This window comes from Lepidochelys olivacea (assembly GCF_965140295.1).
Source record: "Lepidochelys olivacea isolate rLepOli2 genome assembly, chromosome: 24".
Lineage (NCBI taxonomy): Eukaryota > Metazoa > Chordata > Testudines > Cheloniidae > Lepidochelys > Lepidochelys olivacea.
In genome coordinates, this window is record NC_140434.1 from 14,422,435 (window position 1) to 14,442,724 (window position 20,290).

Sequence of the window (20,290 nt, forward strand, 5' to 3'; positions counted from 1 at the left end):
CGCCTGGGAGCTGTTAATTATCTCATAGCATTCCCCACCTCCAACCGAAAGCCTAAGGTGTACCATATTAATTCCCTAAAGCCCTTTTATTCCAGAGAATTAAAGGTGTGTCAGTTTGGGGGGGAGGGATAGCTCAATGGTTTGAGCATTGGCCTGCTAAACCCAGGGTTGTGAGCTCAATCCTTGAGGGGGCCATTTAGAAATCTGGGGCAAAAATTGGGCATTGGCCCTGCTTTAAGCAGGGGGTTGGACTAGATGATCTCCTGAGGTCCCTTCCGACCCTGATATTCTATGATACAGCCCAGGGAGGAGATGACGCTGAGCGCCCTGAAGGTGTCTACTACGAAGGGAAAAGTGCTGGTGCTAGGATAACCTCACTGGCATCTGACCAAAATGACCAATGAGGAGACAAGATACTTTCAAAGCCTGAGAGGGGAGAAACAAAGGGTCTCTCTGTCTGTGGGATGTTTTTGTCCAGGAACAGAACAGGAATGGAGTCTTAGAACTTAATAAGTAATCTAATTAGATATGCATTAGAATCTGTTTTGTTTAAATGGCTGATAAAATAACTTGTGCTGAATGGAATGTATACTCCTGTTTTTGTGTCTTTTTGTAACTTAAGGTTTTGCCTAGAGGGATTCTCTATGTTTTGAATCTGATTACCCTGTAAGGTATTTACCATCCTGATTTTACAGAGGTGATTCTTTTACTTTTTCTTCAATTAAAATTCTTCTTTTAAGAACCTGATGGCTTTTTTCATTGTTCTTAAGATCCAAAGATTTGGGTCTGTGCTCACCTATGCAAATTGGTGAGGATTTTTTATCAAGCCTTCCCCAGGAAAGGGGGTGTAGGGTTTGGGGAGGATTTTGGAGGGAAAGACGTTTCCAAGCGGGCTCTTTCCCTGTTATATATTTGTTAGACGCTTCGTGGTGGCAGCAATTAAGTCCAAGGGCAAAAGGTAAAATAGTTTGTACCTTGGGGAAGTTTTAACCTAAGCTGATAAAAATAAGCTTAGGGGGTTTTTCATGCAGGTCCCCACATCTGTACCCTAGAGTTCAGAGTGGGGAAGGAACCTTGACAGGGGCAAAGTCCTAACTCGGCCAAGCTCACCCATCATCCCCGACCCTGGGTGAAAGTGTGACAAAGTGGGGGGTTTCCCTTGTGATGTTGTATGTGAACCTTACTGTTTTGTATGAATAGTGTGTGTGTCAGTTTCCCCCGTGTATTGCAGCAGTGCCTAGGTGGTGGGAATAAGGGTGTGTGACTTTTGCTGAAGCCCTGGGGACAGGTGAAGAGGCTCCAGCTGCCAGCACATAAGTGGTGGCAGTTGCCCTTCATAACCTGAGACCCAGGAGGGGGATGTGACCAGGTGACACTTTGCCTGGGATGCAAGACAAAGACCGGAGGAGGGACAGTGGGCATGTCAGAGGCTGGGTCCCTGGGCAGTCTCCTGTTGGGGACTCAGAGCGGGGTGTCCAGGGCATCCAGCCCGGGGTGCCCACAAATTGGACTTTGCTGAAAGTCACTGATTCCTGTGCTAACAAGCTCTGTCCTACGCTGTGTTCCTGTCGACGAATAAACCTTCTGTTTTACACTGGCTGAGAGGCACAGCTGGCTACAGAGTGGGGGTGCAGGGCCCTCTGGCTTCCCCAGGGGTCCCGACCAGTGGACCCGCCCAGGGGAAGTGCAGGGTGCGAACAGGGGTGCTGAATGCTCCGAGGTCAGACCAGGAAGGCCGAAGCCAAGGAGGCTTTTTGCTCTGGACAGCAAGCCCTGAGGGAAGTCCCACCACCCCAGAGTCCTGGCTGGCTTCATACAGAGCAGTTCCAGAGCATCGGACCTGTGACACCAGCACAGAGAGGGATTAACCTTTGGCCCACTCCGTGATTAACCGGGGGGATTCTGCAGCGGACGGAGTGTTTTTTCTAACCACTTGGCTCTCAAAAGGATTGTGGGGCCGTTCTGTGGCCTGCGCGAGGCCAGGGGGGCCGGACTAGCTGATCCCATTGAGCCCTGCTGGCCTTGCACTCTCTGAAGGCAGACGAGGGAAACTTTAAGCGGCGATCCAGGCTAGCCCCGTATCATGGCAGAGCAGAGGACGTTGGCTGAGCGAAGGGCCATAGGGCAGTTGGTGCGAGGCAAGGCTGTCTCCGCGCCCGACTGCCTGGCAGGTGGGAACTTGGGACAGCCGCCTGCCTCCGTCCCCAGTCCACAGCGATGAACCCCTGGGCCCGCACTGGCCAAGGCCTCAGCTGCCAGGGTTAGTGACCTCCTAAGCAAATGTGCTCTGGAGCCGCGGGGGGGGGGAGTCCCAGACGTGTCTAATCAAAACGGTGTTTATTTTTCATTGCAGCGATCACTGTGCAAACATATACAACAAGAGAGACTCGCCCCCAAGGCCTGGGGGAGAGGAGCTAATGCAATAAGCTATGTACAGGAGCCCCCGCCCTCCCAGCCGGATTGCGCAGGCTCCCAGGTGTCACCCACTGAGCAGGGCTGGGGGTCGGGGGGATCCGTGAGAGTTTGTGTAGCAGGGATGCGGCAGGTGTATAGTGAGCTGGTGGGTGGTTGTGTGTGTCCAGGTTAGAATGGGATAGTGTGTGTCCCGGTCCCTGCTGCCCTCTGCTGGAAGGGAGGGGCCCTGCTCTCTCTGTGTGTGTGTGTGTGTGTGTGTGCACGCACACACGGGTGCTGCCCCCTACTGGAGGGGATGGGCCCTGCTCTGTGTGTCCCTCCCTACTGCCCCCTGCTGGAGAGCATGGGACCTGTTCTGTGTGTACATTCACCTCTCTAAGCCAAGCTGTTCCCCCTGCCCTCCCCAATCCCTGCTATGGGGTTCCCACCCCACGTACACTCCTTTGACCAATGCCCAGACCACCTGAGCAGGGTGTGTTCCAACCAGTGCTGTGCTCGCTAGACATGACCCTCCATACTCAGCCCCCTGGGATGCAGGGGGCTCAGCCTGGGGCCCCACATAGATGCAAGGGGAGCCCTGGTCCCTTCCCAGCCCCCAAGGACCAATTGCTGAGGCAGGCAATCATAGGAGGTGGGTCCAGCTGGGAGCAGTGCTACCCATGGGGGTGTTAAGGGGGCGGGGTGGATTTGCTGTTGGCAACCCTGGACCCGGTGCTGGGAGGGAGGCTCCCAGCCCCTGGAGGTGTGGGCACCCACTGGGAAGGGGGCAGCCTGGCAGGGGTGAGGGCAGCACTCCCTACGCCTCTGGGGCTCTGCTGGGGCAGGGGGAGGCTCTGTCCTGGTTTGGGGCATCAGCTCTGGACCCATGTGTCCAGCAGCCCCCAGAGCTGTGTATTAGGATTCCTCCCAGGGTGTGGGTCAGGGTCTACTTCACCCCACGCAGGGCTTTGTCTCAGCCCCCCCAGGGCTGTGTATTAGGATTCCTCCCAGGGCTGTGAGTCAGGATCTAATCCCCCACCACCCACAGGGCTGAGCTGCTGGCACTGGAGAGCCCCAGGCTGATGGGTCTGCTTTTGCCCAGAACTGCAGGGGTTAAGGCCAGGCAGCTCCACCCTGGTTGGCTGATGGTGGCAGAGGGTGTGGCCTATGCAGGCTCTCCCACCATTGTTAACCAATCACAGAGAAGCTCTTTTCCAGCCCCCGCCCCCTTGCTCCGGGGATGAAGAACTCCAGCAGGCCCTGGAGCAGCCATAGCTGTAGAACCCATTGGCAGGTGGAGGCTTAAAGGGCCACGCTGCATTGTGATAGGTGGAGCTAGAAAACCCCATTGGCAGGTGGGGTCTTAGAGGGCCGGTGCTGTATTATGATAGTGGATCTATAAGTCCACCATTGGTGGGTGGTGGCTTAAAGGGCCACACTGCATTGTGATAGGTGGATCTGGCCCATTCCTCCCCAGCCCCCACCCACACTCGCATTTAGGGTGACCAGATGTCCTGATTTTATAGGGACAGTCCTGATTTTGGGGTCTTTTCCTTATATAGGCTCCTATTACCCTCCACCCCCATCCCGATTTTTCACGTTTGCTGTCTGGTCACCCTACTCTCATTCCAGTAACGCAGACAAGGCGCTGTGGGGGTCAGAGGTCGAAGGTCATTGGGTTGCAAGGTCCAGTAGGTCATGTAGGAACAGCTGCCCCTCGTGGCTGGAATGGAGGGGGCAGCGTCTGTCTGGCTTGGGGGGCGAGGGGAGGGCTGGCGTAACTCCGTAGTGCGGGAACCTGGGCAGCAGGGGTCAGTGCTGGGAAACGATCCCGCTGGCCAGGGAGTGAGTCTGCAGAGAGAGACACGGGCATCAGGGGCTGGCACAGCTGGGGTGGGACAGACCGGGGCGGATCCAGGCTGGGGAGGGGGTGGCAATGCCACCCCCCTGCAAATACACTGGAGGGATGATCCCTCCTGCCTCCAGGAGGCCAGAGTAGGAGGGATGGGGGGGTCAGACTGGGGGATCCCACCCCCCTCAGGGAGAATAGACTGAAAGGGACGATAAATGGAGGGACCATCCCTGCCCCACACACCTTCATGGCCTGGTGGATCCAGTCGTGGAAGGCGCCAACCCTGGTGTAGACCCCCGGCTTTTGGGGCAGGGCGCAGCCGGTGCCCCAGCTGACCACGCCGCAGAGCCGCCAGCGGGGGGTGCGGGAGATGCCGTCCTCACACACAAAGGGCCCCCCGCTGTCACCCTGCCGGGAGGGAGACAACAAAGAAGTCAGTGCCCTGACACTGGCCCCTACTGCCCACCTGCCCTGCCCGCCCCGGCCGGCCCCACCTGGCAGGCATCGGTGCCACCCTCGGCATAGCCAGCGCAGAACATGCGGGGGCGGATCTGGTTGCCGTAGTACTCAGGCGAGTTGCACAGTGCGGTGCTGATGATGGGCACAGAGGCCTCCTGCAGGATGCTGGACTGCTGCCCTGGGGGATAAGGGGAGGGAAGAGTGGGCATGGGGTCCCCCGCCATGCCCCCACCTGCCCTGCCAAAACCCAACTGCCGCCCCCCCCAGGGCATCCCGCCCCATCCCAGCTTCTGCCTGCCCCACATCTGCCCCCCACCCCACCCCTGCCCACCCAGCATCCACTTGCCTGCACCCAGCCCCTGCCCGTCTTACTTCTCCCCACCCAGAACCCAGTGCCCACCCGCCCCTGCACCCAGCCCCCACCTACCCAGCACCCACCCCACCCCCCTGAACCCAGCTTCTGCCCACCTAGCTCCCACCCCTGCCCATTCCCCCAGCAACTGCCCTGGCACTTGAACTGTAACTCTCCCCCCCCACACACACACCTGCCCACTATATGCCTCCACCTGAACCCTGGCACCTCACCTGCCTAGCATCCACACCAGCATCTGAACACTGGCACCCATCCCTATAGAGGAGGGACCTCCGGATTGGTGCGCCCCCATGGGGGTGGGCTTTCCTGAACTTGGTTCTTGGGGTCAGGATATCATGGGTTGCTCTGGGTGGCATCTTGGGAAGCCCCTCCCCATGGGCGGAGCCTAGCATTGCTACCCATCCAGTTTTTACCTGGTTTTTGGTTTCTGCGTCTGGGTGCCATTTAGGGTTATCAGGTGCCTGGTTTTGGGGGACCTGACAACCCTAAATGGCATCCAAACCAAAAGCCCGGTTACCATGGGCCGGGGGGAGGCTAGGGTTACTAAGGTCCAGTTTTCAAGCGGAATGCCCGGTCGAAAAGGGACCCTGGAGGCTCCGGTCAGCACCGCTAACCGGGCCATTAAAAGTCCAGTCGGCGGCGCAGCGGGGCTAAGGCAGGCTCCCTGCCTGCCCTGGCTCTGCGCTGCTCCCGGAAGTGGCCAGCATGTCCCTGAGGCCCCTAGGCACAGGGGTGATCAGGGAAGCGCCACACACTGCCAGAGCCCACAGGCATTACCCCTGCAGCTCCCATTGGTCAGGGGGCCAGTGGGAGTTGCGGGGTCAATGCCTGTGGGTATGGGCAGCGTTAAGAGCCCCCTGGCCCCTCTGCCTAGGGGCTGCAGGGACGTGCCGGCCGCTTCCGGGAGCAGCGCGGAGCCAGGGCAGGTAGGGAGCCTGCCTTAGCCCTGCTGCACCCAACCCCCTGCCCCAGCCCTGAGCTTGCTCCCACACCCCAACCGCCTTGTCCCCTGCCCCACCCCAGAGCCTGCACCTCCAACCAGAGCCCTCACCCCCTCCTGCACCCCAACCCCATTGAGAGGATCCAGTGAGCAACCAGAGGGGGAGAAGGGGCGATGAGGGTGGGCCCTGGGGAACAGGTGGAGTGGGGTGGGGCCATGGGGGTCTGGTTACCAGGAATTAGAAAGTTGGCAACCCTAGCGGAGCCTCTAACACAGGTCTCTGTTGCCAAATGGCCCATCTTCCTCCATCCCCAGCCCCCCAGCTGTGTGACCCTGATGAGGGCCCCTCCCCCTGGTTGCCCACAGGAAGGGGCGGGGCCATGTCTAGGGGTGGGGCTGTGCCCCATGGGGATGGGGGCAGTCACACACTCACCGTAGTACTGCGTGTTGCCCCAGCCGGTCACGGTGCAGACCTTGCCGTCCAGGAGGGGCTGCCCCAGCGCCGGGAGGCAGACGGGCTGGACGTCCTCTGGGGAGACAGAGTCTGGGCATGAGGCATAGACAAGGGTTGCACGCCACACAGCCACATGCACAACACACACACCGCACACTATACACACAACACGCACACGACTCGAACCCATCGCGCTATGCACGCAGATAAATGCCCCCCCACACACACACACACGCCACACGCCTTACACGGACCCCACACACTGGTAGGTAAATGCACACCGCGCACACACTACAGACACCCCTCACCCCCACACAACTGCGACACACCCCGGCGTCCCTAACCCGCTCACGCGACCACCCGCGCACAAAGCCCCCACGGGTGGCTCCCTGCAGCGCGAGGTCCCAGGTCCCCGGCCGGGCGCCCCACGCTCCCCACGCACCGGTGAAGCTGAGGGGCGCGGCCAGGTGCACCAGCGCAATGTCGTTGCCATTCTCCTCGCTGTTGGGGTCCAGGAAGGGAAGGTAGCCCGCGTGGTACACCACGCCCGTCACCCCCGCCTGCTGCCCCCTGCTGGACACCTGAGAGATGGCGCCTGAGAAAACCCGCCAGCGGCTCACCACCCGGTTTCTCCTGCGGGGATGGACAGACAGAGACGGTGCATCAGGGGGCTAGGCGGGGCACCTGGGATGGGGCTGCTGCTGAGAGCTGGGAGGCAGGACTCCTGGGTTCTCTCTCTGGCTCTGACAGGAGTGTGGGGTCTCGTGGTTAGAACGTGGGGGCACTGGGAGCCAGGACTCCTGGGATCTATCCCCAGCTCTGGGAGGGAAGTGGGGTTTTGTGGTTAGAGCAGGGGGGCAGGGCTGAAGGCAGGACTCCTGGGTTCCATCCGCGCTTGGTGCTGGGCACTCACTCAGGGAAGCAGTGTGCGGCAGTGACAACCCACTGGCTGGAGATGATGGAGCCGCCGCAGAGGTGGGTTCCGTCATAACGCAGGCTGACCTGCCACGGCCACTTGCCCAGACTGGCGTCCTGGCCCCCCACGATCCGGTCAACAGACAGCTTCCTGCGCCCGCAGTCTGCAGGGGACACGCCAGTCAGTGCCAGCCACCCCCCGCCGCAACCACCAGGGGGAGACAGCACCAAGCCCCCACCCTGCCCCCACAGCCACCCCGGGGGCCTTGGCCACTCCCCCAGCACGGTCCCAGGGGTAACCAGTGGGGCAGCCCCAGGTGACCCCCCTCCCACCCTGACGCCAAGGGAGGTTTCCTGGGTAACTCTGGAGGCTGCATTTTATCCTCTAGCTTCTTCCACGCTGGCTCTTGGCTGTTTTAACTGGAAACTGCAAGCCCAGGAAGTGCCTGTGCAGATCACAATAGGGCCCCGAGCTCATTCCACCAGACCTCCAGCTGGGGTCAATGGGCCGTAGCTCCACTGGAGTCAATGGGGTCAGATCCCAGTTGGGGTCAGTCGGCCACAGAATCATAGAATCTCAGGGTTGGAAGGGACCTCAGGAGGTCATCTAGTCCCACCCCCTGCTCAAAGCAGGACCAATCCCCAATTTTTGCCCCAGATGCCTAAATGGCCCCCTCAAGAATTGAACTCACAACCCTGGGTTTAGCAGGCCAATTGTCAAACCACTGAGCTATCCCCCTCCCCCAATCCCCCCTCATTCTTCTCTTTTGCAAACTAAACAATCCTGGTTCCCTCAGTCTCTCCTCATAACTCATGTGTTCCAGTCCCCTAATCATTTTTGTTGCCCTCCGCTGGACTCTCTCCAATTTTTCCACATCCTTCGTGTAGTGTAGGGCCCAAAACTGGACACAGAACTCCAGATGAGGCCTCACCAGTGTTGAATAGAGGGGAACGATCACGTCCCTCGATCTGCTGGCAATGCCCCTACTTATACAGCCCCAAATGCCGTTGGCCTTCTTGGCAACAAGGGCACACTGCTGACTCATATCCAGCTTCTCTCCACTGTAACCCCTAAATCCTTTTCTGCAGAACTGCTGCCGAGCCATTCGGTCCCTAGTCTGTAGCGGTGCATGGGATTCTTCCGTCCTAAGTGCAGGACTCTGCACTTGTCCTTGTTGAACCTCATCAGATTTCTTTTGGCCCAATCCTCCAATTTGTCTAGGTCCCTTTGTATCCTATCCCTGCCCTCCAGCGTATCTACCACTCCTCCCAGTTTAGTGTCATCTGCAAACTTGCTGAGGGTGCAATCCACACCACCCTCCAGATCATTTAGGAAGATATTAAACAAAACCGGCCCAAGAACCAACCCTTGGGGCACTCCACTTGATACCGGCTGCCAACTAGACATGGAGCCATTGATCCTACCCGTTGAGCCCGATGATCTAGCCAGCTTTCTATCCACCTTATAGTCCATTCATCCAGCCCATATTTCTTTAACTTGCTGGAGTCAATGGGTCCAGATCCCATTGGCGTCAGTGGGGTCAGATCCCAGCTGGGGTCAATCGGCCGTAGCTCCACTGGACTCAATGGGGCCAGACCCCCAGCCCATGTCAGTTGGCCGTAGCTTCATTGGACTCAGTGGAAATTTGAGTTTTTGACAAAGTGAAATTTCTCAGGAAAAGCCTCTGCTCTGGTTGAAAACCCAACGTTCCTGTCCCAGAGAGACTGACGTGTACCCTGGGAGTCCCTGGCTCTGGTACCTCAGGGTGTCTCAGCCCACAGACAAGACCAGGGGACAGGAGGCAACTGAGCTGCACTGCCCACGAGCACTGCGGCCACGTTCAGAACCCAAACGCTCTGCAGTCTGACACTTCCCTGAAAACTGTTAATTTCCCTTGGAAATAAAAAATAAATACTTCAACCAACTCTAATTTGGGCTGGTTATGATGAGCACTGACTAGAGAGAGAGTGGTATGCATGGGGATGAACCCACAGACAGGTTTGTACAGGAGAGATGAACAGAGGGGTGGCTGGAGAGAAGGAAGGATGGGGGGTGTAGGTGTGGACATGGGTGAATGGAGGAACTGTGGAGGGTGGGTACAGAGGTGGATGGATGGATCGATGGGGGTGTGTAGGTATGGAGATGGATGGGTGGGTAGATGGCTGGCTGGGTATGGAGGTGGACGGATGGGTAGATGGATAGTGGATGGGTGGCTGGCTAGCTGGATACTGGGTGTGTAGATGAATGGGTGGGTAGATGGCTGTCTGTCTGGGTGGGTATGGAGGTGGATGGGTGTATGGATGGAGGGGGTGTGGAATGGAGATGAATGAGGCATGGATGGACAGATAGTGGGGGTGTAGTTGTGGAGATGGATGGATGGGTTGGTATGGAGATGGATGGATGGATGGAGGGGGTGTGGAATGGAGATGGATGGATAGTGGATGAATGGATGGATGGACGGGGTGTGGATTAGAGATGGAGGGAGCGATGGACAGTGGGTGTGGAGATGAATGGATGGATAGGGTGTGTATAGTTGTGGAGATGGATGGGTGGGTAGATGGCTGGCTGGCTGGGTGGGTATGGAGGTGGATGGATGGATGGTGAATGTGGAGATAGTTAGATGGATACAGCCAGCATGGATTCACCAAGGGAAGGTCATGCCTGACTAATCTAATCGCCTTCTATGATGAGATTACTGGTTCTGTGGATGAAGGGAAAGCAGTGGATGTATTGTTTCTTGACTTTAGCAAAGCTTTTCACACGGTCTCCCATAGTATTCTTGTCACCAAGTTAAGGAAGTATGGGCTGGATGAATGCACTATAAGGTGGGTAGAAAGCTGGCTAGATTGTCGGGCTCAACGGGTAGTGATCAATGGCTCCATGTCTAGTTGGCAGCCGGTATCAAGTGGAGTGCCCCAAGGGTCGGTCCTGGGGCCGGTTTTATTCAATATCTTCATAAATGATCTGGAGGATGGTGTGGATTGCACTCTCAGCAAATTTGCGGATGATACTAAACTGGGAGGAGTGGTAGATACGCTGGAGGGGAGGGATAGGATACAGAAGGACCTAGACCAATTGGAAGATTGGGCCAAAAGGAATCTGATGAGGTTCAATAAGGATAAGTGCAGGGTCCTGCACTTAGGACGGAAGAACCCAATGCACAGCTACAGACTAGGGACCGAATGGCTAGGCAGCAGTTCTGCGGAAAAGGACCTAGGGGTGACAGTGGACGAGAAGCTGGATATGAGTCAGCAGTGTGCCCTTGTTGCCAAGAAGGCCAATGGCATTTTGGGATGTATAAGTAGGGGCATAGCGAGCAGATCGAGGGACGTGATCGTTCCCCTCTATTCGACATTGGTGAGGCCTCATCTGGAGTACTGTGTCCAGTTTTGGGCCCCACACTACAAGAAGGATGTGGAGAAACTGGAGAGAGTCCAGCGAAGGGCAACAAAAATGATTAGGGGACTGGAACACATGACTTATGAGGAGAGGCTGAGGGAGCTGGGATTGTTTAGCCTGCAGAAGAGAAGAATGAGGGGGGATTTGATAGCTGCTTTCAACTACCTGAAAGGGGGTTCCAAAGAGGATGGCTCTAGACTGTTCTCAATGGTAGCAGATGACAGAACGAGGAGTAATGGTCTCAAGTTGCAGTGGGGGAGGTTTAGATTGGATATTAGGAAAAACTTTTTCACTAAGAGGGTGGTGAAACACTGGAATGCGTTACCTAGGGAGGTGGTAGACTCTCCTTCCTTAGAGGTTTTTAAGGTCAGGCTTGACAAAGCCCTGGCTGGGATGATTTAACTGGGAATTGGTCCTGCTTTGAGCAGGGGGTTGGACTAGATGACCTTCTGGGGTCCCTTCCAACCCTGATATTCTATGATTCTATGATTCTATGATAGCGGGTATGTCAGTGCTGAAATGCATGGGTCGGTAGATGGCTGGCTGGGTATGGAAGTGGGTGGATGGATGGAAGGACGGGGTGTTGGATGGAGCTATGCCCAGGGCTGAGGGCTTCATACCTTGGCAGAGCGTTGCAAGGAACTGGCCCGTCGGGCAGTCGCTGTAAGACAGAAATGCGAGAGGTCAGCGTGAGGGTGGGGCAGGAGGGGATGTGTGGGGGATGTGAGGTGCGTGATCACCCCCCACTGAGCATCTGGGGAAGGTGCCACTCCCACGGATAAGGGCGTGTATGCACACCTCAGAGCCACGTACGTTCACTGACACAGAGACCGGGCTAGACAGAAAAGGACAGAAAGTAGGTGTGAGCTGGGGCAGCAGGGGACAGACACACAGCACGGGGCAGCAGGGGACAGACACACAGCACGGGGCAGCAGGGGGACAGACACACAGCACGGGGCAGCAGGGGGACAGACACACACACACAGAGTTCATTATCATTCATTTATTACGTGATGTTACGATGAACTAACTTCATATAGAATCAAGATGTGCTAAATCGATGCAAGTCGTAGGACTAGAGCAGTAGACATTTGCTCGGTAGCCTGAAGGGATATGGGTGCATTCGCTAGCCAAGTAAACAGGGCTGAAACACCAGGTCTACAGGCTCAGGCCTGTAATATGTCAGCTTAGTCACACTCAGCCAGAAGCTTAAGAAATGCTGGACATAAGTGACCAAAAACGGGCCCTAAGCTACAAGATTCCTGGGAAAGGTGTTGCAATGGGTGGCATTGGGGAAAATTAACAGGAAGAATAATTCTGACGAGAGGACACAGTGTCCTAACCTGTGCCCTTGCCCTAGCCGTAACCCTAACCGCAGGGCTTACGTCATGCTAATGCCACTAAAAGGAACCATAACCAACCTATGGGAAATGGGGAACCCCAACATTCTTGGGGGACACGATACAAATAAGGAAGAAGAGGGTGGACGCCTTCACACGCACACACAGAGTGTTAGATGTGGTCAGAATCACCAGACAAAAGAAGGCTCCCAGACGGGGGGAACTGAGCTTCCTACAGGCATAGGTGCTGACTTTTGGTTTGGCGGGTGGGTGCCCCATCCCGGCGCCGCCCCTTCCCCAAAGCCCCGCCACCACTCTGCCCCACTCCACCTCTTCCTGCCCACGCTCTGCCCCCTCCCCTTAGGTCCTCTCCCCTGAGCATCTCCTGCCCACTGCTCACTCCTTTCTGCCCCCTCCTGCCTTGAAGGCGAGGTATGTGTGTTTGCGGGGCTCAGCCTCCCCTCAGAACTGGCAGGACACAGACAGACAGACACACACCCAGAGCAGGGCTTAGCCTCTCCCACGGGGTCAGCAGGACACACAGACACGGCAGGGCCCATCCCCTCCAGCAGGGGGCAGCAGGAACAGAGAGAGAGAGAGAGCACGCGCGCACAAGAGCACACAGGGCCCAGCCCCTCCAGCAGGGGGCAGCAGGACACACACACAATGCCAATATAAGAGTAACCGGTCCCCAGGGATCCAGCAGCCCAGGCGTGGGGGAAGGGCTGCCCACAGGGTCCCCCTGCCCCATCCTAGCAGCATGGCACCCGCTGCTGAGCCCCCCGCCCTGCCCCACGCACCAGATGGAGACGACCTCACTGAGTCTATGGGCCAGCGGCAGGCGAGACTCGTCCACACAGAAATATCCCGACGTCCCGTTGGCGCCCACGCGCTCCACGTCCAGCTCCGAGTGCCAGAGAGACCTGGGGAGGGGACAGCGTCACCCACAGGCAACCCACCCCTGTCAGAGATCTGCCCCACCGCACAGTGCCCCTCACTCCCGACCCACAGCCCCTGCTATCCCACCCCTGGTCGCCCCCAGTTCTGTCAGTGCCCCTCACTTGTGACCCACAGCACCTGCTAGCCCACCCCTGGGTCCCCCAACCCAGCTCTGTCAGTGTCCCTCATTCCCTACCCATAGCCCCTGCTATCCCACCCCTGGGTCCCCACTGGCTCTGCTGGCGCCCCTCACTCCCGACCCGCAGCCCCTGCTAGCCCACCCCTGGGACCCCCCCACCCAGCTCTGCTGGCGCCCCTCACTCCCGACCCGCAGCCCCTGCTAGCCCACCCCTGGGTTCCCCCCACCCAGCTCTGCTGGCGCCCCTCACTCCCGACCCGCAGCCCCTGCTAGCCCACCCCTGGGTCCCCCCCACCCAGCTCTGCTGGCGCCCCTCACTCCCGACCCGCAGCCCCTGCTAGCCCACCCCTGGGACCCCCCCACCCAGCTCTGCTGGCGCCCCTCACTCCCGACCCGCAACCCCTGCTAGCCCACCCCTGGGTCCCCCCCACCCAGCTCTGCTGGCGCCCCTCACTCCCAACCCGCAGCCCCTGCTGGCCCACCCCTGGGTCCCCCCACCCAGCTCTGCTGGCACCCCTCACTCCCGACCCGCAAGCCCTGCTAGCCCACCCCTGGGTCCCCCCACCCAGCTCTGCTGGCGCCCCTCACTCCCGACCCGCAGCCCCTGCTAGCCCAGGCTGGTACCTGACGAAGCCCATCTCTGCACAGCTCATTGCAGCCACCAGGGCATTGGAGGAGGTGGAGCAGATGAGGCGCCATTTGCCCGCGCTCTCATCGTACAGTGTGAGCCGGAGGTCCGCCGACCCGACCTGGACTGTGGGGTGGGAGGGGACCGCACTGAGCAAGGGTCTAAGAACGTCGTGGGTCACCCTCCACCTCCCCTCCAGCCCTGGACTAGCACCGCGGGGCCGCCTGTGTCCATGTCTCCCTCCAGTGGCCATCCCCAGCACTGCAACAGCCATCCTCGGGGCTCCCAGCAACAGGGAGGGTGGCTCAGGGCAGGGCTCTGGGCTGTTCACAGACCAGCCAATTTCCTACTAACACCCACAGAGTGGCAGCAGGACCCAGTGGACGAGGGCCCTCTACGGGCAGTCAGGACTCCTGGGTTCTATGTCTGGTTCTGGGAGGGGAGTGGGGGCTGGTGGGTTAGAGGAGGGGGATTCGGGTCCTACCCTGGTGTGCACAAGGGGGAGGGTGTCAGACCCCCATTACTGAGGGGGGGCCAGTAGCTCTCAGTCATATGGCCCTGAGCAGGGGGCTCCACAACTTACCACCATACAATCCTTCACTGTCACTCCCCAGCACAGATGTCACTGCAAGAGACAAGAGCCTTAGTGTACATGCAGAGCCCAGCAAGCCCAGTAGGGGGCAGCAGGAGGGGGAGCGCCAGGTGCGCCCACGGCCGTGATTGTGGGGAATGAGGCTATGGCATCAGGGAATGTGAGCCGGGGGGTGGGAATGAGGGGCACCGGCAGGGCTGGCAGGTGGGGCTAGCAGGGGGCTACAGGACAGGAGTAAGGGGCATTGGACAGTTGGGGAGGAGTAATGGGGGCTAGCGGGGGCTGCGGGTCGGGAGTGAGGGGCACCAGAGGGTTGGGTGGGGAAAGCCCAGGGCTGGGCTAGCAGGGGGCTGCGGGTCGGGAGTGGGGGGCACTGGAGGGCTGCGGGGGGGGTGGGGGAGTCCAGGGCTGGGCTGGGCTATCAGGGGGCTGCGGGTCGGGAGTGGGGGGCACTGGAGGGCTGCGGGGGGGGTGGGGGAGTCCAGGGCTGGGATAGTAGGGGGCTGCGCATCGGGAGTGAGGGCCCTGGACAGGGCTGGGTAGGGGGAGTCCAGGGCTGGGATTGCAGGGCCTGTGGGTCAGGAGTGGGGGCCCTGGGGGGCCAGGTTCTTACCAATGGCCCACACGCTGGCCCCGACGCCAGCTAAGAGCAGGAAGCCGCCAGTCACGACAGCCACAACCTTGGGCAGCGACCAGCACGGCACCGTTGGGCCCCCTGGAACAGGAGGGGGGTTAATGGTGCTAGGAACGACCCCCCCTCCCTGGCTCTCAGCACAGGCTATTGCACTGAGTCCCCCCAGCCGGCTGGAACCCCTCAGCCCAGCACACGGCCCTGGGACTGACCCTGGTATCCCGCCCCAGCTCAGCAGCCCCATATCTCACCCTAGAGGAGTCACAGGAACCTGCCTGCCGGTGGCCCCATGAGCCATCCTCCTGCTGTCTGCCCTCCCCCCCCCACCCCCCACTCAGCCAGGCCCATGGGCTCCCGTCATCCTCCCGCCCGGGGTTGCTGTGGTACCAGAGGGATGGAGGGAGGGGAAAGTAGGCCTGGGGACGAAATAGGGGCCTGGACACCCGAGGGGGTGGGGGTGCCAAGCCTCCGCCCCTGTAACCACTAGAACTCCCCCTCCCTCCCTGTACCAGGAATAGAACCCAGGAGTCCTGGCTCCCAGCCTCCTGCTCTAACCACTAGCCCCCCCTCTCCTCCCCTCCCCTCCCCTTTCTGCCAGGCACAGAACCCAGGAGTCCTGGCTCCCAGCCCCATCGTGAAGAGTCAATGAATTCTATGTCCCACAGGCCGAGCGTGGCGGGGTGGGGGTTGGTCCAGGGGGACTTTGCCCTCGGGCAGGGTGCAGTGACCCAGCAAGCACCTGGCAGAGTTGTTCCCATTGCTGGGGCCCCTGCAGGAGAGGCTGGGCCCCCCCCCAGGCATAGCAGGGTCACAGGGGAGGAAACCGGCCCCACGGTGCCACTGACTGGGAGCCCCCACAGCTCAGTTGCCCCATCTAGGGCCAGAGCACCAACCCCTAGACACTGAGTTTTCTGTGTGCCCCTACAGGAAGGTCCCCCAGCACCCGGGGGTCCAAGCTGCAGGCAGTTGGGTGGCAGACTTTGTAGGGGGCTCCATGCTGCAGGGTTGGGGGCTCAGAAGGGGGTCCACGTTGCAGGGGCTGAGGAGGGTTGTTTTGCTCTCATACTCAGTGTTAGCCCCAAAGCCCCACATGGCTCTGGAGGTCTGTGTTCCTGGCAGCACCATCCAGTTTAGTTGACTGATTCCCAGCCCCCCTGCTCTGACCACTAACCCCCCCCCCAAGCTGGGATAGAACCCAGGAGTCCTGGGGAGGGGGGTGTCTCTGTGGGGACATGGGTGTGTGGCTGAATCTGTCCCATGGCCAGTGCAGGGCTGAAGGAACGCAGTGCCAGCCCCATGCTGGGCCCTGCCCTGAGCCCAGAGCCTCATAGCCAGGGGCCACCTGGGCTGGAGCTGCGGATGCTGTGCTGGGACAGTCAGGGAACGAGTGCAGGACGGGTTTCTTGATCTCCTCACACCTGGCCTGGGACGATTGACTCCCCCCCGCCCCCCCCCCCACACACACACCCCGACAGCCCAGCCCAGGTGGGGGGAGGGAGCTGCCAGCCTATACCTGGGGAAGGGGTGAGGGCGGGGTCCAGGGCCTGGCTCAGCCTCACGGCTGCTCCACCACAGGACGAGTGGTGCTCTCTGAAATGTACAGACAGGGAAACTGAGGCACAGAGCAGGGCAATCAGAGCTGGGGATAAAACCCAGAGTCCTGGCTCCCAGCCGCCCACCCCACGATGTACAGGGACAACACAAAGGCTTCTATATCTTCAACTGCACTGAAATAATACAATGGCAACACACTAATTCAACAGCCCTAGTGTCACACAACTGGCCTGTGTGTGTGCAAAGTCACCCTGGGAAGGGGGGGGACACTGGGGCTGTATGTGTGTGTACAGACACCCTGGGGTCACACCCCAGGTTCTGTGGTTCTGTGTGTGTGTGTGTGTGTGTAGAGTTGCCCCGGTGTCACACAGTGGGGATATGTGTGTGTACATTCACCTGGGGAGCATAGTGGGGTTGTATGTGTATGTACAGTCGCCCTGTGTTTCACACAATGGGGCTCTGTGCGTGTGTGTACAGTTGCCTTAGGGTCAAATAATGGGGGGGGTGTGGTTGTGTGTACAAGTACAGTCGCCCGGGGGGCACAGTGGGTCTGTATGTGTGTGTACAATCATCCTAAGGTCACACAGTAGGGCTCTGTGTGTGTGTGTGTGTGTGTGTGTGGTCGCCCGGGGGGGGTACAGTGGGTCTGTATGTCTGTGTACAATCATGCTAGGGTCACACAACTGGGCTGTGTGAGTGTGTACAGCCGTCCTGGGGTGGCACAGCAGGGGTGGGTGTGTGGGTGTGTGTGTGAGACACAGAGAGCGAGAGAGTGTGTGTGTGAGAGACACAGAGAGAGAGTGAGAGTGAGTGTGTGAGACACAGAGAGAGAGCGAGAGTGTGTGTGTGAGACACAGAGAGCGAGTGAGAGTGTGTGTGTGAGAGAGACACAGAGAGCGAGAGTGTGTGTGTGTGTGTGACACAGACAGAGCGAGAGAGACAGTGTGTGTGTGTGTGTGAGAGACACAGAGAGAGAGCGAGTGAGAGTGTGTGTGTGAGAGACACAGAGAGAGAGCGAGTGAGAGTGTGTGTGTGAGACACACAGAGAGAGAGCGAGTGAGAGTGTGTGTGTGAGACACAGAGAGAGAGTGAGAGTGAGTGTGTGAGAGACACAGAGAGAGAGCGAGTGAGAGTGTGTGTGTGAGAGACACAGAGAGAGAGCGAGTGAGAGTGTGTGTGTGAGACACAGAGAGAGAGCGAGAGTGAGTGTGTGAGAGACACAAAGAGAGAGCGAGTGAGAGTGTGTGTGAGAGACACAGAGAGAGAGCGAGTGAGAGTGTGTGTGTGAGAGACACAGAGAGAGAGCGAGTGAGAGTGTGTGTGTGAGACACAGAGAGAGAGTGAGAGTGAGTGTGTGAGACACAGAGAGAGAGTGAGAGTGAGTGTGTGAGACACAGAGAGAGAGCGAGAGTGTGTGTGTGAGACACAGAGAGCGAGTGTGTGTGTGTGTGTGTGTGACACAGACAGAGCGAGAGAGACAGTGAGAGTGTGTGTGTGAGACACAGAGAGCGAGAGTGTGTGTGTGTGTGTGTGTGACACAGACAGAGCGAGAGAGACAGTGTGTGTGTGTGTGAGAGAGACACAGAGAGAGAGCGAGTGAGAGTGTGTGTGTGAGACACAGAGAGAGAGTGAGAGTGAGTGTGTGAGAGACACAGAGAGAGCGAGTGAGAGTGTGTGTGTGAGACACAGAGAGTGAGAGTGAGTGTGTGAGAGACACAGAGAGAGAGCGAGTGAGAGTGTGTGTGTGAGAGACACAGAGAGAGAGCGAGTGAGAGTGTGTGTGTGAGACACAGAGAGAGAGCGAGAGTGTGTGTGTGTGTGACACAGACAGAGCGAGAGAGACAGTGAGAGTGTGTGTGTGAGACACAGAGAGCGAGAGTGTGTGTGTGTGTGTGTGTGACACAGACAGAGCGAGAGAGACAGTGAGTGTGTGTGTGTGTGTACACAGCCATCCTGGGGTGGCACAGCAGGGCCAGCGATGAGCAGTACCATTAGTTGGAGCCCTCCGTGAGCACAGCTCTCTGGGGGTCCCTGGGCAGAGCCAGACCTGGTGTGATACGCACAGCCCCAGCCAGAGCCGGGGCAATGAGGCCGATCATCTATGGGACAGGGACTGTCTCTCGGCCTGTGCAGCGCCTAGCACACAGCCTCTGACCCACCCCCAGGGAGCAGGTGATAGGGATGGAACTGGCGGGCAGAGGAGACATTAACTCCCAGCGCTGAATTCAGTTGGACACCCTGCTGAAGCCAGCTGCCCCTCTGCCCCGTTGCATCACTTCCCCAGGCACGGCCAGAGAGGCTAAAACTCCTTAAAGCAGGGAGGGCTCTTCCCTTGGGAAAATTCCCACTTTTTGTCAAAACTAAAATATCTCCCCCCATATCAGTTTTCAGTCCCCAAATTTTTTTTTTTCTTCTCCCAAGGGAAAGTCAGAAAATTCTCAGAGATAGAACCCAGGAGTCCTGGTTCCCAGCCCTGCCTGCTCTAACCACTAGATCCCACTCCCCTCCCAAACCTGGGGAGAGAACCCAAGTGTCCTGGCTCCCAGCCTCCCCCACCACATCCCCTCCCCTCTTCTGCCAAAACTTTTGTTTTCTTGAGAACCTGATTTTCCATCAGAAAAAGAGTCGCAGCCGGGTCAGCCCCACTCCAGGGGAAAGGCTGTGTAAGCGACTGCCCCAGGCACGGAGCAGCCGCCCCAGAGACAGGGGTCACCTCCCACTCCCAGGCTGCAGGGCCATGTGAGCAGCTCAGGCTGTGGTGTCCTCACTGGAAGATGATCAAAACAGCCACTTACCCAAGCTGGGTTCTATTCGGGGCACAACCCCACCCCAACCCCCGCCCCCCAGGGCTTCCCCTGCTCGTACAGCATAGAAACATAGAAGATCAGGGTTGGAAGGCACCTCAGGAGGTCACCTAGTCCAACCCCCTGCTCAAAGCAGGACCAACCTCAACTAAATCATCCCAGCCAGGGCTTTGTCAAGCCGGGCCTTTAAAACTTCTAAGGAAGGAGATTCCACCCCCTCCCTAGGTAACGTATTCCAGTGTTTCACCACCCTCCTAGTGAAAAAGATTTTCCTAATATCCAACCTAAACCTCCCCCACTGCAACTTGAGACCATTGCTCCTTGTTCTGTCATCTGCCACCACTGAGAACAGCCGAGCTCCATCCTCTTTGGAACCCCCCTTCCGGTAGAATCATAGAATCATAGAATATCAGAGTTGGAAGGGACCTCAGGAGGTCATCTAGTCCAACCCCCTGCTCAAAGCAGGACCAGTCCCCAGTGTTTGCCCCAGATCCCTAAATGGCCCCCTCAAGGATTGAACTCACAACCCTGGGTTTAGCAGGCCAATGCTCAAACCACTGAGCTATGCCTCCCCCCCCCCATTGAAGGCAGTTGAAGGCTGCTATCAAATCCCCCCTCATTCTTCTCTTCTGCAGACTAAATAATCCCAGTTCCCTCAGCCTCTCCTCGTAAGTCATGTGCCCCAGCCTCCTGATCATTTTCATTGCCCGCCGCTGGACTCTCCAATTTGTCCACATCCCTTCTGTAGTGGGTGGACCAAAACTGAACGCAATAATCCAGATGTGGCCTCACCAGTGCCGAATAGAGGGGAATAATCACTTCCCTCGATCTGCTGGCAATGCTCTGACTAATACAGCCCAATATGCCGTTGGCCTT

The 20,290-nt window shown here is 58.4% G+C and overlaps 1 protein-coding gene across 2 annotated transcripts in view; it reads right to left on the minus strand.

Annotated features, from left to right (window-relative positions):
• Positions 1-2,322: 2,322 nt before the first annotated feature.
• Positions 2,323-20,290, minus strand: part of HPN (hepsin) — a 29,385-nt gene continuing 11,417 nt past the window's right edge. For both annotated transcript variants that reach the window (XM_084613368.1, XM_084613367.1), the window contains exons 3-13: positions 15,039-15,140; positions 14,417-14,458; positions 13,830-13,959; positions 12,928-13,050; positions 11,408-11,448; positions 7,386-7,551; positions 6,915-7,105; positions 6,452-6,547; positions 4,741-4,883; positions 4,490-4,654; positions 2,323-4,245 (exon numbers count right to left, since the gene is read on the minus strand). In XM_084613368.1, coding sequence (XP_084469494.1) covers positions 4,207-4,245; positions 4,490-4,654; positions 4,741-4,883; positions 6,452-6,547; positions 6,915-7,105; positions 7,386-7,551; positions 11,408-11,448; positions 12,928-13,050; positions 13,830-13,959; positions 14,417-14,458; positions 15,039-15,140 — 1,238 coding nt within the window. In that variant the 3' untranslated portion in view covers positions 2,323-4,206. The remainder of the gene's footprint in view (positions 4,246-4,489; positions 4,655-4,740; positions 4,884-6,451; positions 6,548-6,914; positions 7,106-7,385; positions 7,552-11,407; positions 11,449-12,927; positions 13,051-13,829; positions 13,960-14,416; positions 14,459-15,038; positions 15,141-20,290) is intronic.